The sequence below is a fragment of the Narcine bancroftii genome, chromosome 8 (genome assembly GCF_036971445.1).
Source record: "Narcine bancroftii isolate sNarBan1 chromosome 8, sNarBan1.hap1, whole genome shotgun sequence".
NCBI lineage: Eukaryota > Metazoa > Chordata > Chondrichthyes > Torpediniformes > Narcinidae > Narcine > Narcine bancroftii.
Genome location: NC_091476.1, coordinates 102,149,376 through 102,170,901, shown reverse-complemented (window position 1 = coordinate 102,170,901; position 21,526 = coordinate 102,149,376). Strand labels below are relative to the sequence as shown.

Below are 21,526 nucleotides of genomic sequence, written 5' to 3'. Positions count from 1 at the left end.
ACATCCATACACTCTCACAAAACCCCTTACACACATTCAAATTCTCACACGCCCCCTTACCCACATTCATACACCCTCACATGCCCCACTTATACTCATACACCTTCATATGCCCCCATTATACTTACACACACTCATACACCCTCACACGCCCCCATTACACTTACATACACTCATACACCCTCACACACCCCCATTACACTCACTCATACACCCTCACACCTACACACACTCACCCCCCCCCACACCCCGAGACACATCCCCACCCACTTTTCCCTGCTCCAGTTATTCAGTTTAGCCCTTCACTCGGAACACTCATACACCCTCACATGCTCCCTTACATTTACACACACTCATACATCCTCATACGCCCCCTTACACACACTCATACACCTTCACATGCCCCCTTATACACAGTCATACATACTCACACTCCCCTCTTACACACTCATACAGCCTCATACACACACCCATACACCCTCACACATCACCTTACACACTTATACACCCTTACACACTTATACACCCTCACACGTCCCCTTAAACATCCATACACTCTCACAAAACCCCTTACACACATTCAAATTCTCACACGCCCCCTTACCCACATTCATACACCCTCACATGCCCCACTTATACTCATACACCTTCATATGCCCCCATTATACTTACACACACTCATACACCTCACAAACCCACTTACACACTCATACACCCTCACTTCCCCACTTACACACTCATACACCTTCACACACCCCTTTACACACTTATACACCCTTACACACATTCATACACCCTCACATGCCCCTCTTATACTCATACACCTTCATATGCCCAATGTACCGTTCATGCTGCAGCCACTGGATGGGTCGATTGCGTCTCCGTCTACCTTGAAGATCCACCGGCCTGGGAAGTTGACATTACTGGTTTGTTCGATATTCAGCATCTCAGAGGTTCTAGAAGTTGGTAGGCTGAAAAAGTGACTGAGATCCCCGCCATTGAATCCGGCCTGTGCATCACCCAAGGGGAGACAGGAAAGGTGAATATTGGTCACAGGCAAAAACCGCAAACCTTCCAGAAAACAGAACTGAACTTTTGCTTTCAAAATGAATTTGATGTCAAGTGGAGAATTGAGGACAAGGTCCTCAGTACCTGAAATCTGAGCCGGTCCCGGAGTTCTGCTCAAGCGAAAACACAATTCAGCAGGTCAAACGGTAAACTTGAGAAATACACGTAACCAAGGCTAATGGCTTAAGCCTCTGCTACATCATGTTGAGTTTCTCCAACATGTGCAGACTTCCTCAAACCCACTCTCCTGTTACAAATCATTGCAGCACCAGACTCTCTCACAGTGACAGGAGATCAGAGACCGTGACACAAATTCAACCCTCAAAGCAACCCCTGCCCAGACTCCCCAGAATTTGGAGCAAACCCATCGGGCTGCAGGAAGTCAGCGGCTGTGGAGGGAGTCCAGCATCCAGATGGGATGTCTCAACCCCAACCCGTTGACTTGCTGAGCTTTCCTGCTTCTGGCTCATTCTGCTTGTTCCTTGAAGAAGGGCGGCTCAGCAAATCCATCTTTGCTTTTTATGGACGCTGAAAAGACGGGCCAAGTTCCTCCAGCTCTTTAACCGAAACGTTGACTGTCTCGGTCTCTTCACCGCTGCTGCCTGAGCCCCCGAGTTTCTCCCGCAGCTCGGATTTTGTTCCTCTTCCCCTGCTCCTCCCAATTAATTCTACAGTATTTCCCCCTTCAAGTATTTATCAGTTTTCTGCCGGGGAATTATTGAATTTGCTCTGTTGGATACTGAATTGCAGATCACAACTCTCTTCAAAGTCCTCAGGTGACTCCGATTCTTTCCCGATTACAAATATTTGGCTCAGGGCCCTTTTATCAAAGGAAGATGCAAACTTGGTTCACCTTGTTTATTCAATTGAAGTTATTAAATAACTGGGACCCTCTTGACCTACACTTCTGTTAGAAGTGCACAGTCTATTGTGGGAACCGTGTCTCCTCCCCCACCCCCCCCCCTACAACCTAACAAAATATTATTGCACCCCATCGAAGGAATTGCAAGCTTTTCAAAACTCCCTTAGAAAAAAAATGACCTCCTCTATTTGATGTTTTTATCGTGGGAAAATGATTCTGACCATCCACCCTCTAATAATTTTATAAACCTCTATCATTATCTCCCCTCATCCTCCCACATTTCAGAGAAAATGGCCTAAAATTTGTTCAACAACTCCTGGTAGCTCATACCCACGATTCCAGGGACCATCCTGGCAAACCTCTTGTATTCTTTCTGAAGCTTCCACACTCTCTGGGATTCATGTATTTGGATCCCTGGATATCAGTGGTGTTAAGAGTCCTGCCATTAACTGTATACTTCACACACATACACAAAATATTGTAGATGCTGGCAATTTGAAACAGAAAATGGTGTAAATACTTAGCAAGTCAGGCATCATCTGCAGAGCAAGAAACAAAGTTAAACTTTCAGCTTTAATGGTCATTCATTGAAAAGTTTATTGAATTAAAATGTTGACTGACTCCTAAGTATCTCCAGCATTTCCACTGCTTAACACACTATCTCCATCTTTCCACACAGCAACATCCTCTAATCAGATAGGTTTTAATTCAGTCTCTGTCTATTATCTGGCAATTAAATCCAGCTCCTTTTAAGAAATCAGGGAAAGAACATTAATCACATAATCTCTTTCACCCTCTCCTGTTATTTATGTTTCCAGATTGGTTATTTAATTCAGCTATTTCAACTTTACTCAGACCCCGCAGTCCTTTTCATTCCCATCAAATTGTGAAACATTACCCCCCATTTAAAAGAACGGAAGTAATTCAGAGCAATGGTAGGAAATGGAGAAATCTGACCTGTGCCGCTGAGCCACCAACTCCAGTTAGTGGGTCACCTCCACTTGCAGTGCCAGTCGTCCAAGAAATATCAGCGTAGTTAAACATGGCAAAGGAGCTTCTTTCATCTGTGATCAGTACACACTGAAATGTGTTCATCTATTGACCAGGGATTATAGAGTTAGAGCAAAGTCTTATGCCCTCAAATCCAGCCTTAGCAAAAGGCCGATAATAAGAATGCAAGAAGTAGAAACGGGGGTTTCTTACGTTCCTTATGTGCATTCCTCATTTATTCATACCATTGCTGATCTTTTACCTTGATGCTACTTTCCTGCACAGATTCCACATCCCATCGTTCCTTTGCTACATTTTTAAATATTAATCTCAGCAACTGGAAAGGAGAATTCAAGAGATCAATCACCTTCTGGGTGAAGATTTCTTCTCATCTGTCCTTAATGGTCAATCCCTCATTAAATGGTGACAGTGGTAGGCCATTCAGCCCTTCATGGTTGCACCACCATTCAAAGCATCCTCAGTACCCTATTCCTGCTCTCTCTCTCCGGATAGAAAATTTTGACAGGACTAGCCAGGTTAGGTGCAAGAAGAATGCTTGTGATAGTGGGGAAGTCCAGAACAAAAGGTTAAGGGTTGAACCATTTAGGACTGAGATGAGGAAAAACTTCTTAATTCAAAGAGTTGCGAACATGAAGAACTCTCTTCCACAGAAATTTGTTGAGGCCAGTTTGTTAGATATGTTCAAAAGGGAGTTGGAAGTGCCCCTTATGGCTGAAGAGATAAAGCGGTATAGAGGGCAAAAAGGGATAGGGTATTGAGGCATGATCGTATTGAATGGTAGTGGAAGTTCAAAGTGGTGAACTCCTACACCAATATTCTATGAATCACCTTCTTTAAAAGCCTAGGGTTCAGATCACTGTGTTTTGTAAACTGGGCTCCCTTCCATCTCATTAATACCATTAAGTTTGCAAAGCACACAATTCTTGGGCAGATGTGATTTATTGCTATTTATGCCAAGCAACAATAATTACACATATACCCCCTTTCCAAAGGTGGAGCATTCCTGATAAACTGTTCATAAACTGAACATTCGTAAAGCCAAGACCTGTTGACTACTATTTGAGGCAATTTATGTAATGAAAACCCCTTAAAACCCATTATAATTTCTTTGTAAAAACAAATATGGGTTTCTTCATACAAGTGAATTTTTGTGATTCGAGTATTCGTAAAGTGGGATTTACCTGTACTTAATAAATAATCTCGGAAGGATCTAGACAATCATGTATTGGATGAGCTCTCCATGAAGAGTTTTTAAGAAGTGGTTTAAAAGTTTAAAATTAAGAATTGTTTTCACTGTGGATGAACAAAATGAACACCAAGAAGCCAAGACGGCAAAAAACAAAACTGGAAGAGACACTGACTTAGCCAGGAACGATGAGTGAAAGTTCAAAAGGGAGCAACACAAGGGAGGTCTTGGGACTGACTGAGCCCAGCAGTGCTGGGGGAAGGGTGGGTTGATGCGAGACCTGAATATAATCCTGGATAAGATGGAAACTTTATGCACTTGTTTCACAGGGGTTGAAACCGCAGTGAGAAGATGACTGAATTTAAAGAGTCAATTGCTGATTTAATGGAATGTATGGGCCAAGTGGAAGTTGACTTGGTTAAAATGCAAGAAAAGCTGAAAGGCTTGGAAGAAGATGGGAACAAGTGGGACTTGGATAAACAAGCTATGCTGGACAAGATGGACCACATGGAGAATTTCAGCAGACGCAATGATGTTTGGATTATTGGTTTGAAGGAAGGGACCAAAGGAAGAGGCCTGGTGAGTTTCTTTGAAACTTGGACCCCACGAGTGTGGGAGAAAATAAATTCAACTGAAACCTACAGATAGATCTGATGATCAGCAACCATGGCCAGTCCTGGTAAGACTTTAGAGTTCCCGAGAACAGGAAGTGGTTCTGGGAGCAGCATTTGATTACTCCAAGCAACCCACTGGCCTGCCTGAGATCGACATTTTTTGAACTGTTGTATTTATTATTAAATGTTATGGACACTTACACAGAGAGCTCAAGAAAGAGCGAAAACTTGTTAAATAACAGTAGCAGGGTGGAGACTCTTATCTAAGAGGGATAATGGTGCCAGGTCTTGCAAGATGGCACTAAAGGGAGGGTTTCTTCTTTCTCAGAAGATTCTATTGAGTTTTCTTCATGGGCTTCCAGGATTCTTTTCATTTATGTCACCATCAGAGCAGGGGCCTCTACATGTTTTTGTTTAAAAGGGAAAGATCATTGTATTATTTGAATAATCAAAAAGGTTTTTTGAACCTGGTGAAAAAAAAAACTGAAAACTGATGTAATTTTCCTGCATCTTACTAAATTAGGAAATGCTAAATTAAAAAGAGGATGGATGGGGCAAGTAATATCGTCTTTTTTCCAAAGGCGAGGAGTAGCACTTTTAATGAATAAAAATGCACTATTGAACTGTTGTACATACAGTACAATAGTACAAGATGCATCGATTAACCAAGCCAGAAGGTTTGTAGTGGTACATTGACAGTTTATGCAGAATCCTGGATGTTTATGAATATTAATGCTCCACATTATGATGATGAAGCCTTTATGAAGGATATCTTTTTAAAAGCAGTAGGAGGTAGACAAAATATATTGGTCGGGGAGGATTTTAATTTCTGTCTGGATCCGATATTGGACAAATCACTGAGAATAGATTGTATGACATCAATTATAAATTCAAGATATGGATTGGTTCAGTACAACTTCCTATACCAATTGTATCCTACGCCACAGAAGCTACATAGGTCAAAATGTGAAATATCGGAGATGGTTTGTAGAAGTGGAATTGAAACAGGAATGTTTTTACACGCTATGTGGTCGTGTACGAAGGTGAGGCCTTTTTGACAGGATACTGTGGAAATGTTAACAAGGATAACGGCGGTGACCTTTGCAGACGACCTGGAGCTTTTTGGGTATTTTTATTGAAATAAGTAATAACTAAATTCCAAATTTATTTTGTCAAAGTAACTTTAGCAGTGGCTAAGAAGTGTATTGCAATTACTTGAAAGTCCAACTCTTCCTCACTCATAGTTCGATGGACTGCAGAGATGAATAGTTGTATACCTATAGAGAAAATTATATACAATCTATAAAACAATATGACACATTTGTCAAGATATGACAGCCATATTTGGACCACATAGGGCTCCAATTATAATAATGATAAAACCAGATGCTATTACAACACAAGATGTGGCTTCCCCCATAGATTTTTTTATGGGTAGTATAAACTTCCTGTTCTCTGACGGCGTGTGGATTTATGTTTTGTAGGAAGGGGAGGGGAGGGGTTTTTCTTTGTTTTTTTTTGTATGTAAAAGTTTAATATATTGTGATATTGAAGATTTTACTATGTATATTTATATATAAAAAAATATAAAAAAAATCTCAAAAGGGAATGGTCAGCACATTAATTGTATCCATCTCTACTACTTTCTTTGGAGGTTCATTGCATACATCCACTACCCACCGTGTCAAAAGGTTGCCCCCTCAGGCCCCTTTTAAATCCATTCCCTTTCACTTTAAACCGAAGCCCTCAAATTTTAGACTCTCCTACTGTGGTAAAAGATTGTAACTCTTCCCCTTATCTATCCCCTCATAATTTTATAACTTTCTATAAAACGCAACTATACCAAGGGGAAAAAAAAGTCCCAGCGATCTGGTTTCTCCTTGTAACACACACCTTCATGTCTTGGTCATAGCTTTGCGAATCTTCCCCCCCCCCCCCCCCCCAGTATAATGACATTTTTCCAATAGCTGTTGGGTACAAATGGAGCTTAGCTCATGTCCAGTGAGCAAAGACCATCTTCTTCCACTCAAACAGCTCAACAAGTTATCAAGACCTTCACTGTTGCCCCTCCCTTACAGGATTGTTAACCCTGCACCATCGATGAACTCAAGGGTTATTTCCTCATCCCTGATCCAAAGAAATATCCACTCAAGGGGTGGTTAAGGCTCTCATGAGGTTTCCAATTCCACACCATCCCCACTCAGACAGTAACAGCAATCCTTGGTCACCCCGAGTAAACGCGGTCACCACCGGAGGAGCTGCTCTTCTGTGGGAAAGGGCAGGGCAGAGTTGAAATGTGAAAAAAGAAAACCAGAAAGACGCCGGAGCCCTCGGCAGATCGGGCAGCATCGGTCGGAAAGAGAAAGGAGGACGCGCCATTCGTGAACCATCCACCCTGTTGCTCTGTCCGCCAACTATTGCCCGGTCTGGTGGGCGGTGGCAGCACTTTCTGCCTCCTGTACCGGAGTGGTCGAACTGCCTCCGTAGAAGGTGACTTTGTGCCAGGTGGCGATGAAGACCCAAGTGGCTGAGAAGGAACGGTGGTCCTTGAAGTTCTTCCTGATGTCCTTGGTGGCCCTTTGCAGGGTGCTCTGCTCGGCGCTCTGTCTGTAATAAACGGTGCCTTTGATCCCGTTATGAACATCGGCCCAGAAAGGAGCAATGAAGGAGCGACCATCCGAGAGAGGGAAAGCCTCGGGAGTGAACTGGCTGACTTGCACGTTGAAGGAGATCACGCCGTTATTATTCACCTGGTAAACAGGACACAAGCTTTCATTAAACACGTTCCCTTCGGGCAAGTTATATCCCTGACCTCAACGGGGCGGTTCCTCATCACACTGGAGTGGAGATGCACTTTGTCAACCCCCCCATCGCGCATCAGCAGTGCGAGAACGGCGGCTACTCACATGTAGCGACCTCTGCCCCATCGCGAAGAACGGGAAAGTCACGGACAGCGGGACTTCGGGGGACCCGCCGTCATCCACCTTCGGCGTTTCGCTGTCCGCGCTCCCGATTCCAAAGGGATACAGCAGCTCCAAGCACCGCCCTGGAAAAGAGGGAGGATTAAGGAAGGGGCGAACGTCCAAGGCTCAAAGTAGGGGGCGACTTTCCCCAAAGGCACCCACCTGCAGTGCAGGCCACGGCGAGGACGCTGTAAATCCGCACCCACAGGAACGGGGGGCCCATGATCCTGCAACAGAACAACGGCGAGAGTCAGGACAGGCTCCCTCAGCCAGAACATACCCCGCGCAGCTGTCCTGCATGGTTCAGAGCAAAAGAAGGGCCTCACCTCGCGGCAGAGCAGATCTTGCATGTTCTTTACACTGGGGAGTGATTTGGAAACCAGGGGGAAAGGCTGACAAAACTGGGTTGGGAAGTGGGAAGGCTCGCCTTCCAAAAAAGGAACCAGACATCTGGAACAAATCAAGACGCAGCCTGTGCAGAAAGGAACGTGAAATAGGGCGATGTGGCTTATTCTAAGAATTGAGAAATTGGGTTGGCGCTCCATTAATATCGACTGACTCTTTGGAAACGATCCTGACTCCAGTAACTCGGTTGAGAAGTTTGGAGGGTGCACGGAATAGTCAGTCTCTTGGATCCATCATTCCACACCGTTTCGGTGATCTATAACCAGGAGATTGAACCCGAGTTGGGGGATGTGTGGACCATCTCACTAGGGCTAAGGTACAGGGATCATCTTGCTCCTGTCCACTGGGACTACAATTGATGGACCATCTCACTCTTGTGGGTGGGTGGGTGTCTGAAGCATCCCATTACAATTCATTGCTATGGGATATATAAACAGATTGTCCTCAGTTCATTAGGACTGGTGTACATGGACTATTTTACCCGTATAACTGGTACATGGATTAATTATTTAGTGGGACTGGGATGATGAGCCATCTCACTCAAAACTATAGAATCACAAAATGGTCAGAGAATTAGAGTTCGCAATTTGTTTATACATTTCCACCTCTTCCTATTATCCTGAAGTCTTTCCTTTCATATTCCTAGTTTCCCTTTAAAAACTGCGGTGGATGAGGCCCCAGGCAGTGTATTCCACACTCTAACCACATAAACACATTTCTGCCTTCTGATTTCTGTTCTTTTACCTTCATTTTGGACCCCTCATCTTTTTCTGTACTTTCTTTAAAGCATTTACATCTTTCTTCAGATGTGTCTCAGAACAGGGGAGAATATTCCAGGCATGATTGGATGAGAGCTTTATAAAGATTCATTTTGACACTCTGCTCTTTGTATTCTGAACATCTGCTTAGAAAGCCCTGGATTCAGTGTACTTTTAAAAATCACTGCTCTCAAATACAAGTCTGAAGACACTGTGACTTAAGTAAAAACACAATGCTGGAGTAACTCAGCTGGTCGGTGTACTTTATACAGCAAAAATAAAGATACCTAACCAACGTTTCAGGCTTGAGCCCTTTGTCAAAATAAACAAAATATACTGTGATGGATTATATCATATTTTACATTGTATATAGATATGTTTTAGAAGGAGATATATGTGGGAGTAGTGTAGGTCACAAACAAACACAAACACTTCACAAAACAGATCTCATTTAAAATGCAAAAGCTTTCCTCGAACCAGACACTCTAGGCCCAGTGCCTTTGTAAAGAGAATAAAAACTGCCTTGCAAGAGGTTTTCATAAGGAGGTGCAAACAGAAGAACCTGAGCTCAAGAGACTTCACAAGGAGGTGTAAATTGGACGTGCTGTGGAGTAATGGATTATTGTTTTGAAAGCAAAAGATAAATGGGCTCAGATGTTTGGGTCCGGTGCCATAATCTGTCTGATTGCAGTTTGCTGTTCTAAGAAGGTCATGTGGTTTTGCAAGGAGTGGTAGTAGTGGGGGGGGGGGGGGGCGGGGAGAGAGAGAGAGAGAGAAACTGGCAGCTTGTTGAAACTTCATTTTGAAGACGGGGTGTGAGTTCTGAGTTCAGCATGTCGAAAACCCTGTGATCCATACAGGAGGAAATAGCTGGTTAGAGTGTTTCACCTGAAATAAGGGAAACAAAAGGAACTCTGTGATGACCTGCAGAAGAAGTTATCATTTGGAAAACCCTGATGGGGCAAGTTTCTTCTGCAAGACACTGAAGTGGTTGATCGGAGGGAATTAACAGCAACCAATCTCTGAAACCAACTAGAACCTTCCTAAGCGGTAACCAATTACCTTTAAATACCAGAGTTTGGTGAAAATTTATAAATGTTAAATTCTCTGCACAGTGTAATTGCCTGATACTGGTGAACTTGGAGGAGTGAAAAGTGAGATTGAACTGTGAATCAAATAACTTTTCTGAACTTATACATGTGCTTTGAATTAGAAGGTTAAGTTAATAGTAATGAGTTAAAGTTTGATCCTGTTATGTTTAATAAAGAAAATTAAAAACTACTTTTGTTTAAGTAATCATTTGTCTTGGTGAATTTCTATTGCTGCTGGGTTTTGGTCTCCTCTGGGCCCGTAACAGTAGGAAGGCACCCGGGTTCAGTATTGTGCTTTTACTTCTCAACCTGCTCTGCTGTTTTCAACAAACTGCTGATAACTCTTTGATCTCTATTCTTGTATTGCTTTCAGGATGATCCCATCTCATTTTTTAAGAATAGGTAAGCACCGAATTTCACTTGCCTTCCTTTTGAAACATTCCACCACTGTCTGTCCCATCATGAAGCTAAGTTTAAACTCTTACTCAAATTCAAATCATTAATAGATATTAAAGTAGTACATAGAATGTATGACAATACAGCACAGGAACAGACCCTTCGACCCATATGTCTACACCTAACATGATGCCCAAGTTAAACTAAAACCCTGCTGCTAGTCTATAAATATCCTGCTATTCCCGCATTCTCAGCGTGCCTATCTCGTGGTCCCTCAAATACTACTCCTGACAGCCCATCTATGTGCCTTCCACTGAGTAAAAAAGAACTAGCCCAGCACATTTCCTTTAAACTTTCCCTTCTCACCATGAATGTATGGCCTCTAGTTATATGACTTTTTACTCTGGAAATTGAATCTGCTCATCCTATCAATGCCTCTCAGAATGTTATAAACTTCTATCAGGCTATCAAATGCTTCAAAGAAAACAAGCCTAATTTGTTCAACCTCTCCTTACACTCAAACGCTCTAATCCAGACAACATCCCAGTAAATCTCTTCTCTATCCTTTCCAAAGCCTCCACATCCTTCCTGTCATGGGGCAACCAGAATTGCAGTCGTGCCCTGATGTAAACCCTTGACCATCACTGCAAGAGATTTCTACCCAGTCCAAGAAACACCCTGTCGCACTCCTTTCTGTTAATTGGCTAGTTTTCGTTTTTTACATGGGCTTCAATATTGATGATAAGAGTTACAGGCACTTTTCCAAATACCTTTTGGAAGCTCATTCACCACACAAACTATGTATATAGACAATATTCTGCTACTGCAGGAAAAAACTCACATCAAATTAGTTCAGCAGAATTTGCCTTTCTAATCAATCTACAGTCACCCAAGAAACAAAGGTTAATCTGAGACAAGGAATGGGAATTTCAAACACCTCACTATGGCTTACTGGAACAGATGAAGTATTCTGGCACTGTCACCATGCTTTTGGGTATTGAGCTCCAGTGATTCAGGAGACACTCTGAGGTGGAACTATGATAAAGTCTTTGGAAATTACTTTAAAGCTTAAATATACTGTAATTAATCAAAAGGAACAGAGAACCGTACCTGATCTCAGCCTGGAAGCATGTCCTACAGTCTTGATTCATCTGCTGCAGTGGCACAGGGTAAAACTGGAACAGGCAGAGTTTAAAATCGGACAATTTAGCTAATTATTCCGGATTGCCAAATGAGCAGCTGGAGCCAGAAGGCGAGATGCTGAAATGAAAAGCTTCCTTTTAGTTTGATTGCAGCTGACGACACGGTGCTGGTGACCTTCAGTGATGTTTGTAAGGGGGTCCGGCTTGTAACGTGAGCTCCCCGGGCCTCGTTTAAAGTTTTCTGCAGACAAAAGCATTCCCATTTTTTTCCTCAGTCGTGGGTCTGGTTACATAATTTGCATTTCCCTGCTGTCAGAAATTGGTTGTGGAAATTCCATTTTGATTAAAGAATTGGTGATAAGGGAGAATTGGTTTCTAGGTGGAGAGAAGACTCACAACAGAAGACTTCAAACTAATGGAGATAAAATTTCCACTGCCAGGAAAGAGTATTGTGCATCAGGACAGGTACCTCAAAGCACACACAACTCCTTTCTCTCAACAAATCACTTCAAAAATTAATCATCCCCACTACCTAAATTGTGTCTTTCAGGTGTCCGCGAGCCGCCACAGCCCAGTCCCCTGTGGTATAGGATGATGTAGAACCAGCACTTGCAAGGTTTGGTATTGAAACTGAGCATTTTATTATCCATGATAATTCTTGAAGCTTTACAGTACTTAAAATATTCCTTATATTTCTCAATCAATAATTATCGTCATCTGCTTACTCCCTTACTAAAATAAAAATTTACATGCAGGAGAGTTGAAATCGACTCAGTAATGTGGTTTGTATCATTAAAGGGAAAGCTTTGGATTAATATCAGATACAGAATGAATTAAAATTGGTTAACATGCAAGTTCTAACATTACACTAGATGACAACATAAAATACTGGGACAGGTGATGAGGGGGCAGCAATGGAGGCAGCAATAAAGGCATCTTAAAGAGGCACAGCAATGGATATGTTACTAAAGGCATATGTGGTATGACTGTTACCCCTCAATCAGTGCACCCAACCTTGAGGTAGCAACATCTATGCAGGACCAAATTATGAAATGATCAGATTATAAATATTACACAGTAAAAAAAAAATGGTGCGGCCTTGTATCCCAATATTTATAATCATATCCCTTCTCATAGTACAGAAACAATGGGGATTGATTAAAAAATGGATGCACCACTGTCCACTTAAAAAAAAATTCATTTACAGACTGTGGACATCACTGCTAAGGCCAAAATTTACCACCAATTTTTACTTCTCTTGATAAGATGGTGGACATCTCCCCCAACATTCTGCCTGCCACCAGCAACATTGAGCTGTATCGAAATGGCTGGTGATAGGCTATTCAGTCACACCACTTTTGCACAGGTCAGAGACAGTCTCACATACTGCCAGTGGGTACTCTGCATGGTTTACTTTGTAACCAAAACTGGGGTGTGTCCTCAGATCTCAAGGACATTTCATAAATTGTTAATAAATAATTTCTAAATTCCTTCACGTTTATTCTTTGTCAAGAGATAAACTAATATAAACAACAACACCAGTTATTGGTGTATGTTATGAATTGACTGGAGATGGTGACTGATCTCTACTGCTAGTTGGACATCATGTAGAGACTTAGATTTTCCCCACTATCATCCTTTCCACAATGTTTCTCTAGTAACATTATTGCACCACTGCACATACTCAACATATATACATTTGTACACAAAGCAATCCACCTTCAGAGTTCCATTATATCTGATATAAAATAATTGCAAAGATTATTCAAAGAACAAAACCATAATCAGAAATCATCTTCCTGCTTTCACACATTAGTTATAGAGAGCCACAAGTAAATGATTTAGGTTACAGAATGGAAAGAACCAATACAGTTCAAATATATGCAGATACACCAGTACTTTACATTTGGGGCAAGTTTCTTGCCAACTACAGGCAACTAGTTATTACATACCTCAGAGGTAACTTTCCTTTGAATGTAGCAAATTGCCGCATACTAACGTATTCAGCCTACTTATATAAAGGACAAGCAATACGGTACAGTCTGTTTTAATATTAATGCCTGTTTAGACCATATTGAGTTGTTTCTACATGAGCCTCAATCAAGAATGCAAACAATAGATGACACACTTTTGACAAATAAATGCATGAAAGTACCACTGCATTTAATATCTTCTTAAAGGAGCCAAGGATTGCATTATAAATTAGGGGAGAAAATGAACCCTGAGATGGGATTGTTGAAATGGTAAGCCTACTCAGACAACAGATTCTAGGTGTACATCAAGTCATTAAACTCATCAGGGTAAAAAAAAAAGTTGAGTGAACAGTACACTAACCATCTGTACAAATACAACATGAAATGAAATAAGGCAAGGATTTCTTAGGTTGAAAATAACGAGGTATTCTCAACTTTCATCTATTTAGATGCTTGTTATCCACATTAGTAATAAGTATACATATAGGGATATTTACTGTACATGTACGCGGGTGTGTATATCACACAGACAACACATTGAATTAAATTCATACCACAGGGGTGTGCATATGGAGATTGGGGCCAGTGTGAAAAGATAGTCAATGTATAAAATAATATTCAAAGTGCTGACTGTGCAGTTTAGTGCTCATTGCTTATGACATATAAACACCTCAATCAGGACCAAACCAGATATAGTTAAGTGCCAAGAAGTGGATTTTGTTATAATGATTTGTCATTGCTTCAAAAATCATAATGCTATTTTTAAGATATTAAAAGTCATCATTCTGCAGAGGACATTCGCCTCATCTTGCCTCATCCTTGAATGAGCAATCGAATTTATCTTGCTTCTTGTTCTTTTCCGCCTGCCCTATAATTTTTTTCCAAAATATAATAAATTCCCTTTTGAAAATTGCTGCTGAAATACATAATGCTGTTGAGTGTTTAAGACCCCGTGTTTTCAGGGATAATCTTCTCTTTCTAATGGCCAGAGGGTAAGTGATGTAACTGATACTATGGCATGGTATTTTCCAGTGTTAATTATGTGCAGGAGCATTTGTGCTCTGAACTTTATCCCAGCTCTCTATGGTTCAAAGAGCTGTTTCAATAAATTGTATTGCATGACATTGATGAAGAATCACAGACAGCAATGAGGAAATGTGCAGGAATCAGATCAGCTAGTGAGTGGTCTCTCAACCACCTTGCAATCCACGTCAGCAAAACTAAGGAATTGATTTGTGGACTTCAAGAAGGGGAATCCAGGAGAACACAAATCAGTCCTCAATGAGGAGTCAGTCGTGGAGAGGGCAAGGAACTTCAAGTTCTGGGGTGTCAACATCTCTGAAGATCTATCCTGGGGCCATCATGTCGATGAAATCATGAAGAAGGCTCGCCCGTGGCTATACTTTGTTAGGAGTTTGAGGAGATTTGGTACGCCACCAAAGACTCTTGTTAATTTTTAGGTGGAGAGCATTCTGACTGGCTGCGTCATTATCCGGTGCGGAGATACCAATGCACAGGACAGGAAAAGGCTACAGAGGGTTTTAAACTTGGCGAGTGCCACCCTGGGCATAATCTTCACTCTATGAAGGATATCTTTAAGAGGTGGTGTCTCAAGAAAACAGCTTCAATCATCAAGGAGCCTCACCGCCCAGGCCACGCCCTTTACTCACTGTTACCAACAGGAAAGAGGTAAAGGAGCCTGAAGACGCACATACACAGTGTTACAAAAAGAGCTTCCTCCCCTCTGCTATCAGATTTCTGAACGGACAATTAACTTATGGACACTACCTCACTTTTCTCCTTTTTACATTTTTAAAATATCTTGCTTTTAAGAATTATATTTTATAGCAATTTTGCATTTGTAATGCCCAATACTGCTGCCACAAAACAACACATTTTGTGACACGTGTTCATGCCAATAAACCTGATCCTGAGTTATGTTCACAAAACCTTTAGTAATTGAACAAAACTCATACAAAGGCTGTAACCTCTCTCAATGTCTGCTTTCGTTTGATAGGTTTTATTGTAAAGTGATATGATTTACACCATTGTATTCAATAAATCACACCTCTCATGATCAAAAATTGATGGCAATCTCAGGCTGTTATTACTAGGCTGCTTCAAACAGATTTTTCTTATGTCCATCAGAGAAACTTTCTTCCATTACTGGCAAGAACTTTGATCTTTGTCAACAAGTTTCAGCATTAATACCTATACATAGATCACTAACCCTTCAACAGTTACAATTGTGAAAATATACTGTAACCCAGCAACACTTCTATTAGCAAACAAAATACTTGTGTAAAAAGTGCAAAGATTGTGAATAAATTCACAAGACTATTTTGTTTTTGGTTCTACATGAAACTCATCTCCATCTCGAATACTATACGAGTGAAGAGCACGTGTGCTGTATTTCATTTCTTCTGGTCCTAAAGTTTTTGCCATGTCTTGATCAAAGTAATACAAGCGCATATTATTGGTTGACAACTGCACGACAGTCCGAAGTTGTTTCTTCAGGTCAGCCACAGTCTGATCGAGGCGAATATTCATCACTTCAACTTTACCCTCAAAGTGAACTTCAACCTTAGCACGACTCTGAGGTCGGAGGTCGACCACAGCCAGAGGTTCCAACACACCATAATGTCTGACCAGTTCGTGATATCTGGAAAATAAATGAACAACTATTATTTTCAGATGGTCAGAAAATGATAGTGCTGACCTGGCCTTTCCTCAGTACTGGCCAAATTCTGCCACTAGCTGGAGAGACTGCTTCTCTCACACGGTTAAAATCCAATGTCGAGTTCTGAGACTCGTGAAAGGGCGGCAAGATTGGTGTAGTGGTTAATGCTTCACCTTTATAGTGCCAGTGATCAGGACCGGGGTTTGAATCTTGCACTGTCTAAAAGGAGTTTGTATGTTCTCCCCATGTCTGGGTGGGTTTTCCCTGGGGGCTCCGGTCTCCTACCACCATTTAGGGGCGGCACAGACTCATGAGCTGAAATGTGGCCTGTTACCATGCTGTATGTCTAAATTTTAAAAAGTATTTCATCAGAAGGTGCAACATTTCCATGGTCTTCCTGGATCTTACATTTGTCCAGCAGAACCCAATGTAAGAGGCCAAAGACAGAGATCAGAGGGATACAGAATTAAAATGATTGGCAGCTGTTAGATCAGACTAAATGATGGCATAAAACAAACGATGATGTTCGTCAAATCTCACTCTGTTTTCAACACAGACACCATGTTAACTGTGTTCTCTCCACAGGTGCTGTTTCTCATTTCAGAAGTCCATCAAGTAGTACCCGCAGCCCACATTTCTTGCTCTTTTCTGTCCTCATCCATCTATTTTTCTATTTTCAAATCGTTCAGACAAATCAACTTTAGCTATGAAACCTTCTCCATACTCTCTCAGCTGGTGCTGGTATCAACACCACTTTTATAAAAACGCAATATTAATTTTAAGGATACAGCTCGGTATCAACCGCTTCCATCATTCAGTTTCTCTCAATCCCTTGGCTGTCATACCTCAAACCTTTCTCTGCATCTAAGACAAGCATCTTCTCTCAACTTTTATTGGGTCATGAACTGTCCACACCTCAGACACTGCCTGACCTGCCAAGTTTTTCTCTGCAATTTTCTGTTTTTATTTCAGATGTCATGCATCTGCATTGTTATATATTTAGAAAATATGAAGAGATGAAGAGATCACGCGGTGAGTGAACACTGACAAAACCCCCTTTGTGTGGTGGAGTCAGTGCAATTCTCTAACTACTGTATATTAAAACAGACTCCTCAGTGGGCAGTACCTGAACACTGCTCTTCTGAGAATTAGCGCCAAAGGACCCATACTAGCAGTCAGACCAATGTGTCCTTGAGACTCCTGCGACACACTAGAAAAGAGCTCAGCAACTCAAAAACAACAAGATTATTTCAATACACAACGCAAAAACAAATGGCTTTACTGATTATGAAAGGAATATAACTTTAGCAATAATTTGTAATTGCCCGCATATCTGCTCAAACTTCGGTTATTTCCTGTGTTTTAAAGTATAAATTCAAGAATGAAAAACTGTCCCCAGAGTATTTGAAGTTGTCCCACTCAACAAATAAGGCAATATGAGCAGATCATGGGAGTTAGGCTCACACAAGGCTGGGACAGAAAGCTGTTGTTTGGAATGGATCTGAAAGTGTCTCTGGAGATCTGAACCTTACCGGCTTCACTTTCAGGGCAGCAGCGCTTCACTGACAGAGTTGCTCCCAGTAAGAACCATTTGCAGTCCTGTACAATATGAGCTTTCTTCCTAACTCAAGACGGAGATAATCAGAAGTTGAACTGATACCTTAAGCAAGGAATACTTTTCAATTCTGCTTAATCAAATCCACTTTGTCGTTTGGCTGATTGCCACTTTCCCAGCTTGCTCACTTGTACACCAGAATCCACATTCTTCCTGAACATGCATAAAGATTCTAAACGCACACTTGAAGAGACCGATTTAGAACAAATGGGGGGAAAAAAGTTGAAAATTAAATTGTTTCAGTGTGTAAAAAAAAAAATCAAATGAAATGATACCCAGATCATGAGCAATAAGAATCCTGGATCATATCTAATTATCAATATCAAAACTTAAAAGCAGGAAGTTAATGCATTGTACTTCAAAGTTTATAATGGAGAGAAATGGCATCTAAATCATAGGGCTGTGTGTAAAATACAGAATTCATTGTCTGAGGTTTTCTTGCATGTGGAATAAGAGCCCTCCCTGCTTGACAGAGAATACAAATGTATCACCAAGGACGAATAGGTCAGTAAACTGGGCACCATCATTATCTTGGCCTTATCCTTGAGGTGAAACGCGAAGCACTGGAAGCAAATGATTAAGTTTTCTTTCAGCAGAGATCAGCGCATAATTAGTTTTTGGCCAAAGAAGAACATGCCATTCAGCAAAATAAGTGCTCCATAACCGAGGTTATTTCCCCTTGCCCACCATCACACTGCAGGCACAATCTTTTCTCTTCAGAAATAGATCCAATTGTACGCCCAATGATTTTGTACCAATCATTTACTGTTCATACTTGTTCGTATGTTACAATGCTATAAATTTTTTTTTAAGGTCAGCCACATGATCCTCTTAATCTGCTTTGCAATTTACAAGAGAACTATTTATTAATATAAATTTTAAATTTAGACATACAGCACAGTAACAGGCCATTTCAACCCCGTGTCCATGCCAACCAATTAACCTGCACTTCCAGTATTGAATGGTGCAAAGAAACCGGAGGCCCCGGAAAAAACCCACGCAGACTCAGGGAGAACGTACAAACTCCTTTTATAGATTGCACAGGATTCGAACGACAGCCCTGATCGCTGCCATAAAAGCATTGTGCTAACCACCATGCCAACCGTGCCATTGAATTAAGCATAATTCAACTGCTTAAATGACATAAGTAACTTATTTCCCCCAATTTAAGGCCAAGCAGCCAACTTACATTAAAAGATAAGATTCATTGGGGACATATTTGTGGAAATATAGTCAGTTAAGTTATTGTGATGTAAATATTCATTTGAATAAGGCACTTCCATAGATTGGGACTGGGGAAAATTCATTAAAATTTTCCTTTCAGAAGTGGTCCCTATAGTTAAGTGATTGCTTCAGTAAATTACTTAAATTCAAGATCCACACTGTGCAAGTATAATTTGAACAGAAATGACAACAAAGGCACAGAGGAATTGAAGAAACACAAGAACAGCAAATGCTGGGCAAACAAAGAGGAGCTGAGGCTCAGGGAGTATCCATGGAGAGGAATGGACAGTCAATGTTTTAGGATGGGTCCCTCATTCAAGAGGAAGTTAGAAGCATCTCCCTCTCAGGTAGCATTCATAGAATCAAATGGACAGTCAATGTTTTGGACTACAAGACATAGGAGGAGAAATGGATTATTCAGCCCATCGAGTCTGCCCCGCCATTCAATCATGAGCTGATCTATTTTCCCCACTCAACCCCTCTGCTCAGCCTTCTCTCCATAATTTAGAAGTCCATAAGACATAGGAGCAGAATTAGCGGATTCAGACCACTGACATATTTCAATTTGATATCAAAATAGATGCAACAATTTGCATTTCAATCCCTCTTCTCTTGTTCTGAAGGTGCTGTTTGACTACCTTAAATTTTAGGATGGCTCCCTCATTCAAGTCAATAATAGAGGCATCTCCCACTCATCCTAGTCTCAAAGGAGGACCCTAATCCAAAATAATGACTGTCCAATGTAGAATTGGAAACCAATTTTCTAAATTCCATTTTTAGTGGAATACAAAAGAGGAGCAATTTGTCAGGATCTCAAAAAATAAAGAAAAGTACCAAAAAAAGTAAGTAAGTAAGTCATATCAAGAGCTCATTTGGGAAGATCAAACGTTGGACTGTCACGGTCGCATACTCATCTTTATCAGGGAGCAGAGCCAACCACTGCTAATGACATCATCGATACAACGCACGTGGGGGTAATAATGCACATGCACGGGGGATGTTAAGCGTCAGTACACAGGTGATGAATCTCAAATGCAGGAGAAGGAGAGTGAGTGTCAGGATTTCCCATGTGGCAGTGAGCCGATGAGAAGGTCAGAGGAGTTGAACTGGGTGGTGGTTGGGGAGATGAATTTTGCAATGTTGGGTCTAGTGAATAATAAAAGCGAGTGCTGAAAGAAATGAGTGAGTGGATTCTTTATTTGTTTGTAAGCTGTGGGAAATTAGGGCCATTAGAAGATTAGGGAGTTTCTCCAGCATGTTTGTGTACCGGTACTGCTGATAATTACAGATGACAAGGTGTGGCAGGATGCAATGGAAGGATGATAAAGTGTTGGACCAGGTTTCAGATGGAGTCCATCCAGAAATATTGCTTTTGGGATGTTGGGAAGAAATGAAATGTACCCACTAAAAGTAAAACCTTTGCAAAGAAAGAGCTTTTGGGATGCAGCTACAAAAGAAATTAATTCTAAGATATTAAACAAATATTACCCATTTTAAAATTTCTCCCCCCCCACAAGCAGCCTTCCACTGACAGGGAGTACACAAGATGATAAAGGTATTGGGGGAATTTTTCTTTGCCATGAGTTTAGAAGAGAACTAACAGTGCATTCCTGGTTTCCACACTTGGGCTTTGCAGTCAGTTAAGTGCTTGAAAACTTGACCTTCAGGTTCTAATAACATGCATAAAGATAGGATAGACTCTATGCCAGCGAATGAACGGGGATGAAAGGTCACCCTTGAGGATAAAGCAGTCAGAAAATACCTGGCAGAAGCACGAAAAAACCTGAAAGATTCTATGTTTTGTCAGAGCAAAATGGGAACAGATCCCCTCCATGGTCAGAGTGATTGTCTACATATGGGGGCACAGAAGATGGGTCTTAAATTAATCCTTTATCCTGTATTTTGTGATGAAGGTTATGGATGCTCGTGAGTTCAGCTTAGTTTGCAGATGACACCAAGAAGGGGATTCAAGATTAAAACAGGATCTAGATCAATAGGGAAAGTGGGCCAAGGCGCAGCAGGTGGAATTTATTTTGGCAAGTTAAATCAAGGTGGGTCACACACAATGAATGAAAGGGCCCTGAGGTAGGTTGGATATAGTTCCCTCAAAGTAGCAACACAATTATACAGGGTGGTGAAGAGATAATATGGCATGCTTACCTTCACAAGTTGGGGCAGAGTACAAGAAGTGGAACATTATGTTACAGCTGTACAGGATGTTGGTCAAATTGCATTTGAAAGCATCATGAGATGTTTTGGTCACTATACTGCAAGAAAGATGTAATTTGTGAAAAAAACAAAAATGCTGGAGGAACTCAGTGGGTCTCACAGTGTCCATAAAAGATATATAACTGATGTTTCAGGCCTGAGCCCTTCTTCAAGCTATGAAGGATATAAGTAAGCCAGAGAGTGTGCAGAAAAGATTCATGAGGATGTTGTCTAGAGTGGAGGGCTTCAGTTATAATAGGAGTCTGGATAGGCTAGGTCCATTTTCCCTGGAGTGAATTTAGAGGTTTATATGAAGGGCACAGATAGGGT

At 41.3% G+C, this 21,526-nt stretch overlaps 2 protein-coding genes across 2 annotated transcripts in view; both read right to left on the bottom strand.

Moving 5' to 3' along the window:
- The window catches only part of tecta (tectorin alpha), a 106,149-nt gene that overhangs the window by 32,338 nt on the left and 52,285 nt on the right, over positions 1-21,526 (bottom strand). The window contains 6 exon segments of the mRNA XM_069894593.1: positions 844-1,009; positions 2,888-3,025; positions 7,204-7,491; positions 7,648-7,787; positions 9,352-9,385; positions 17,901-17,936. Coding sequence (XP_069750694.1) covers positions 844-1,009; positions 2,888-3,025; positions 7,204-7,491; positions 7,648-7,787; positions 9,352-9,385; positions 17,901-17,936 — 802 coding nt within the window.
- Positions 15,474-17,337, bottom strand: LOC138741076 (tubulin-specific chaperone cofactor E-like protein). Its single transcript, XM_069894592.1, has 2 exons — positions 17,276-17,337; positions 15,474-16,131 (listed from the first exon to the last, which is right to left on the bottom strand). Exons 1-2 carry the CDS (start codon positions 17,314-17,316, stop codon positions 15,807-15,809), a joined length of 366 nt encoding a protein of 121 aa, XP_069750693.1. The 5' UTR covers positions 17,317-17,337; the 3' UTR covers positions 15,474-15,806.

What these genes read in the sequence shown, in the direction of transcription:
- LOC138741076 (XM_069894592.1), bottom strand. Translation starts at nt 17,316, where the DNA reads ATGGGTCCTTTGGCGCTAATTCTCAGAAGAGCAGTGTTCAG. An exon ending in CTCAGAAGAGCAGTGTTCAG is followed by an intron (nt 16,132 to 17,275) that starts GTACTGCCCACT and finishes TTTATTTTCCAG; the next exon opens with ATATCACGAACTGGTCAGAC.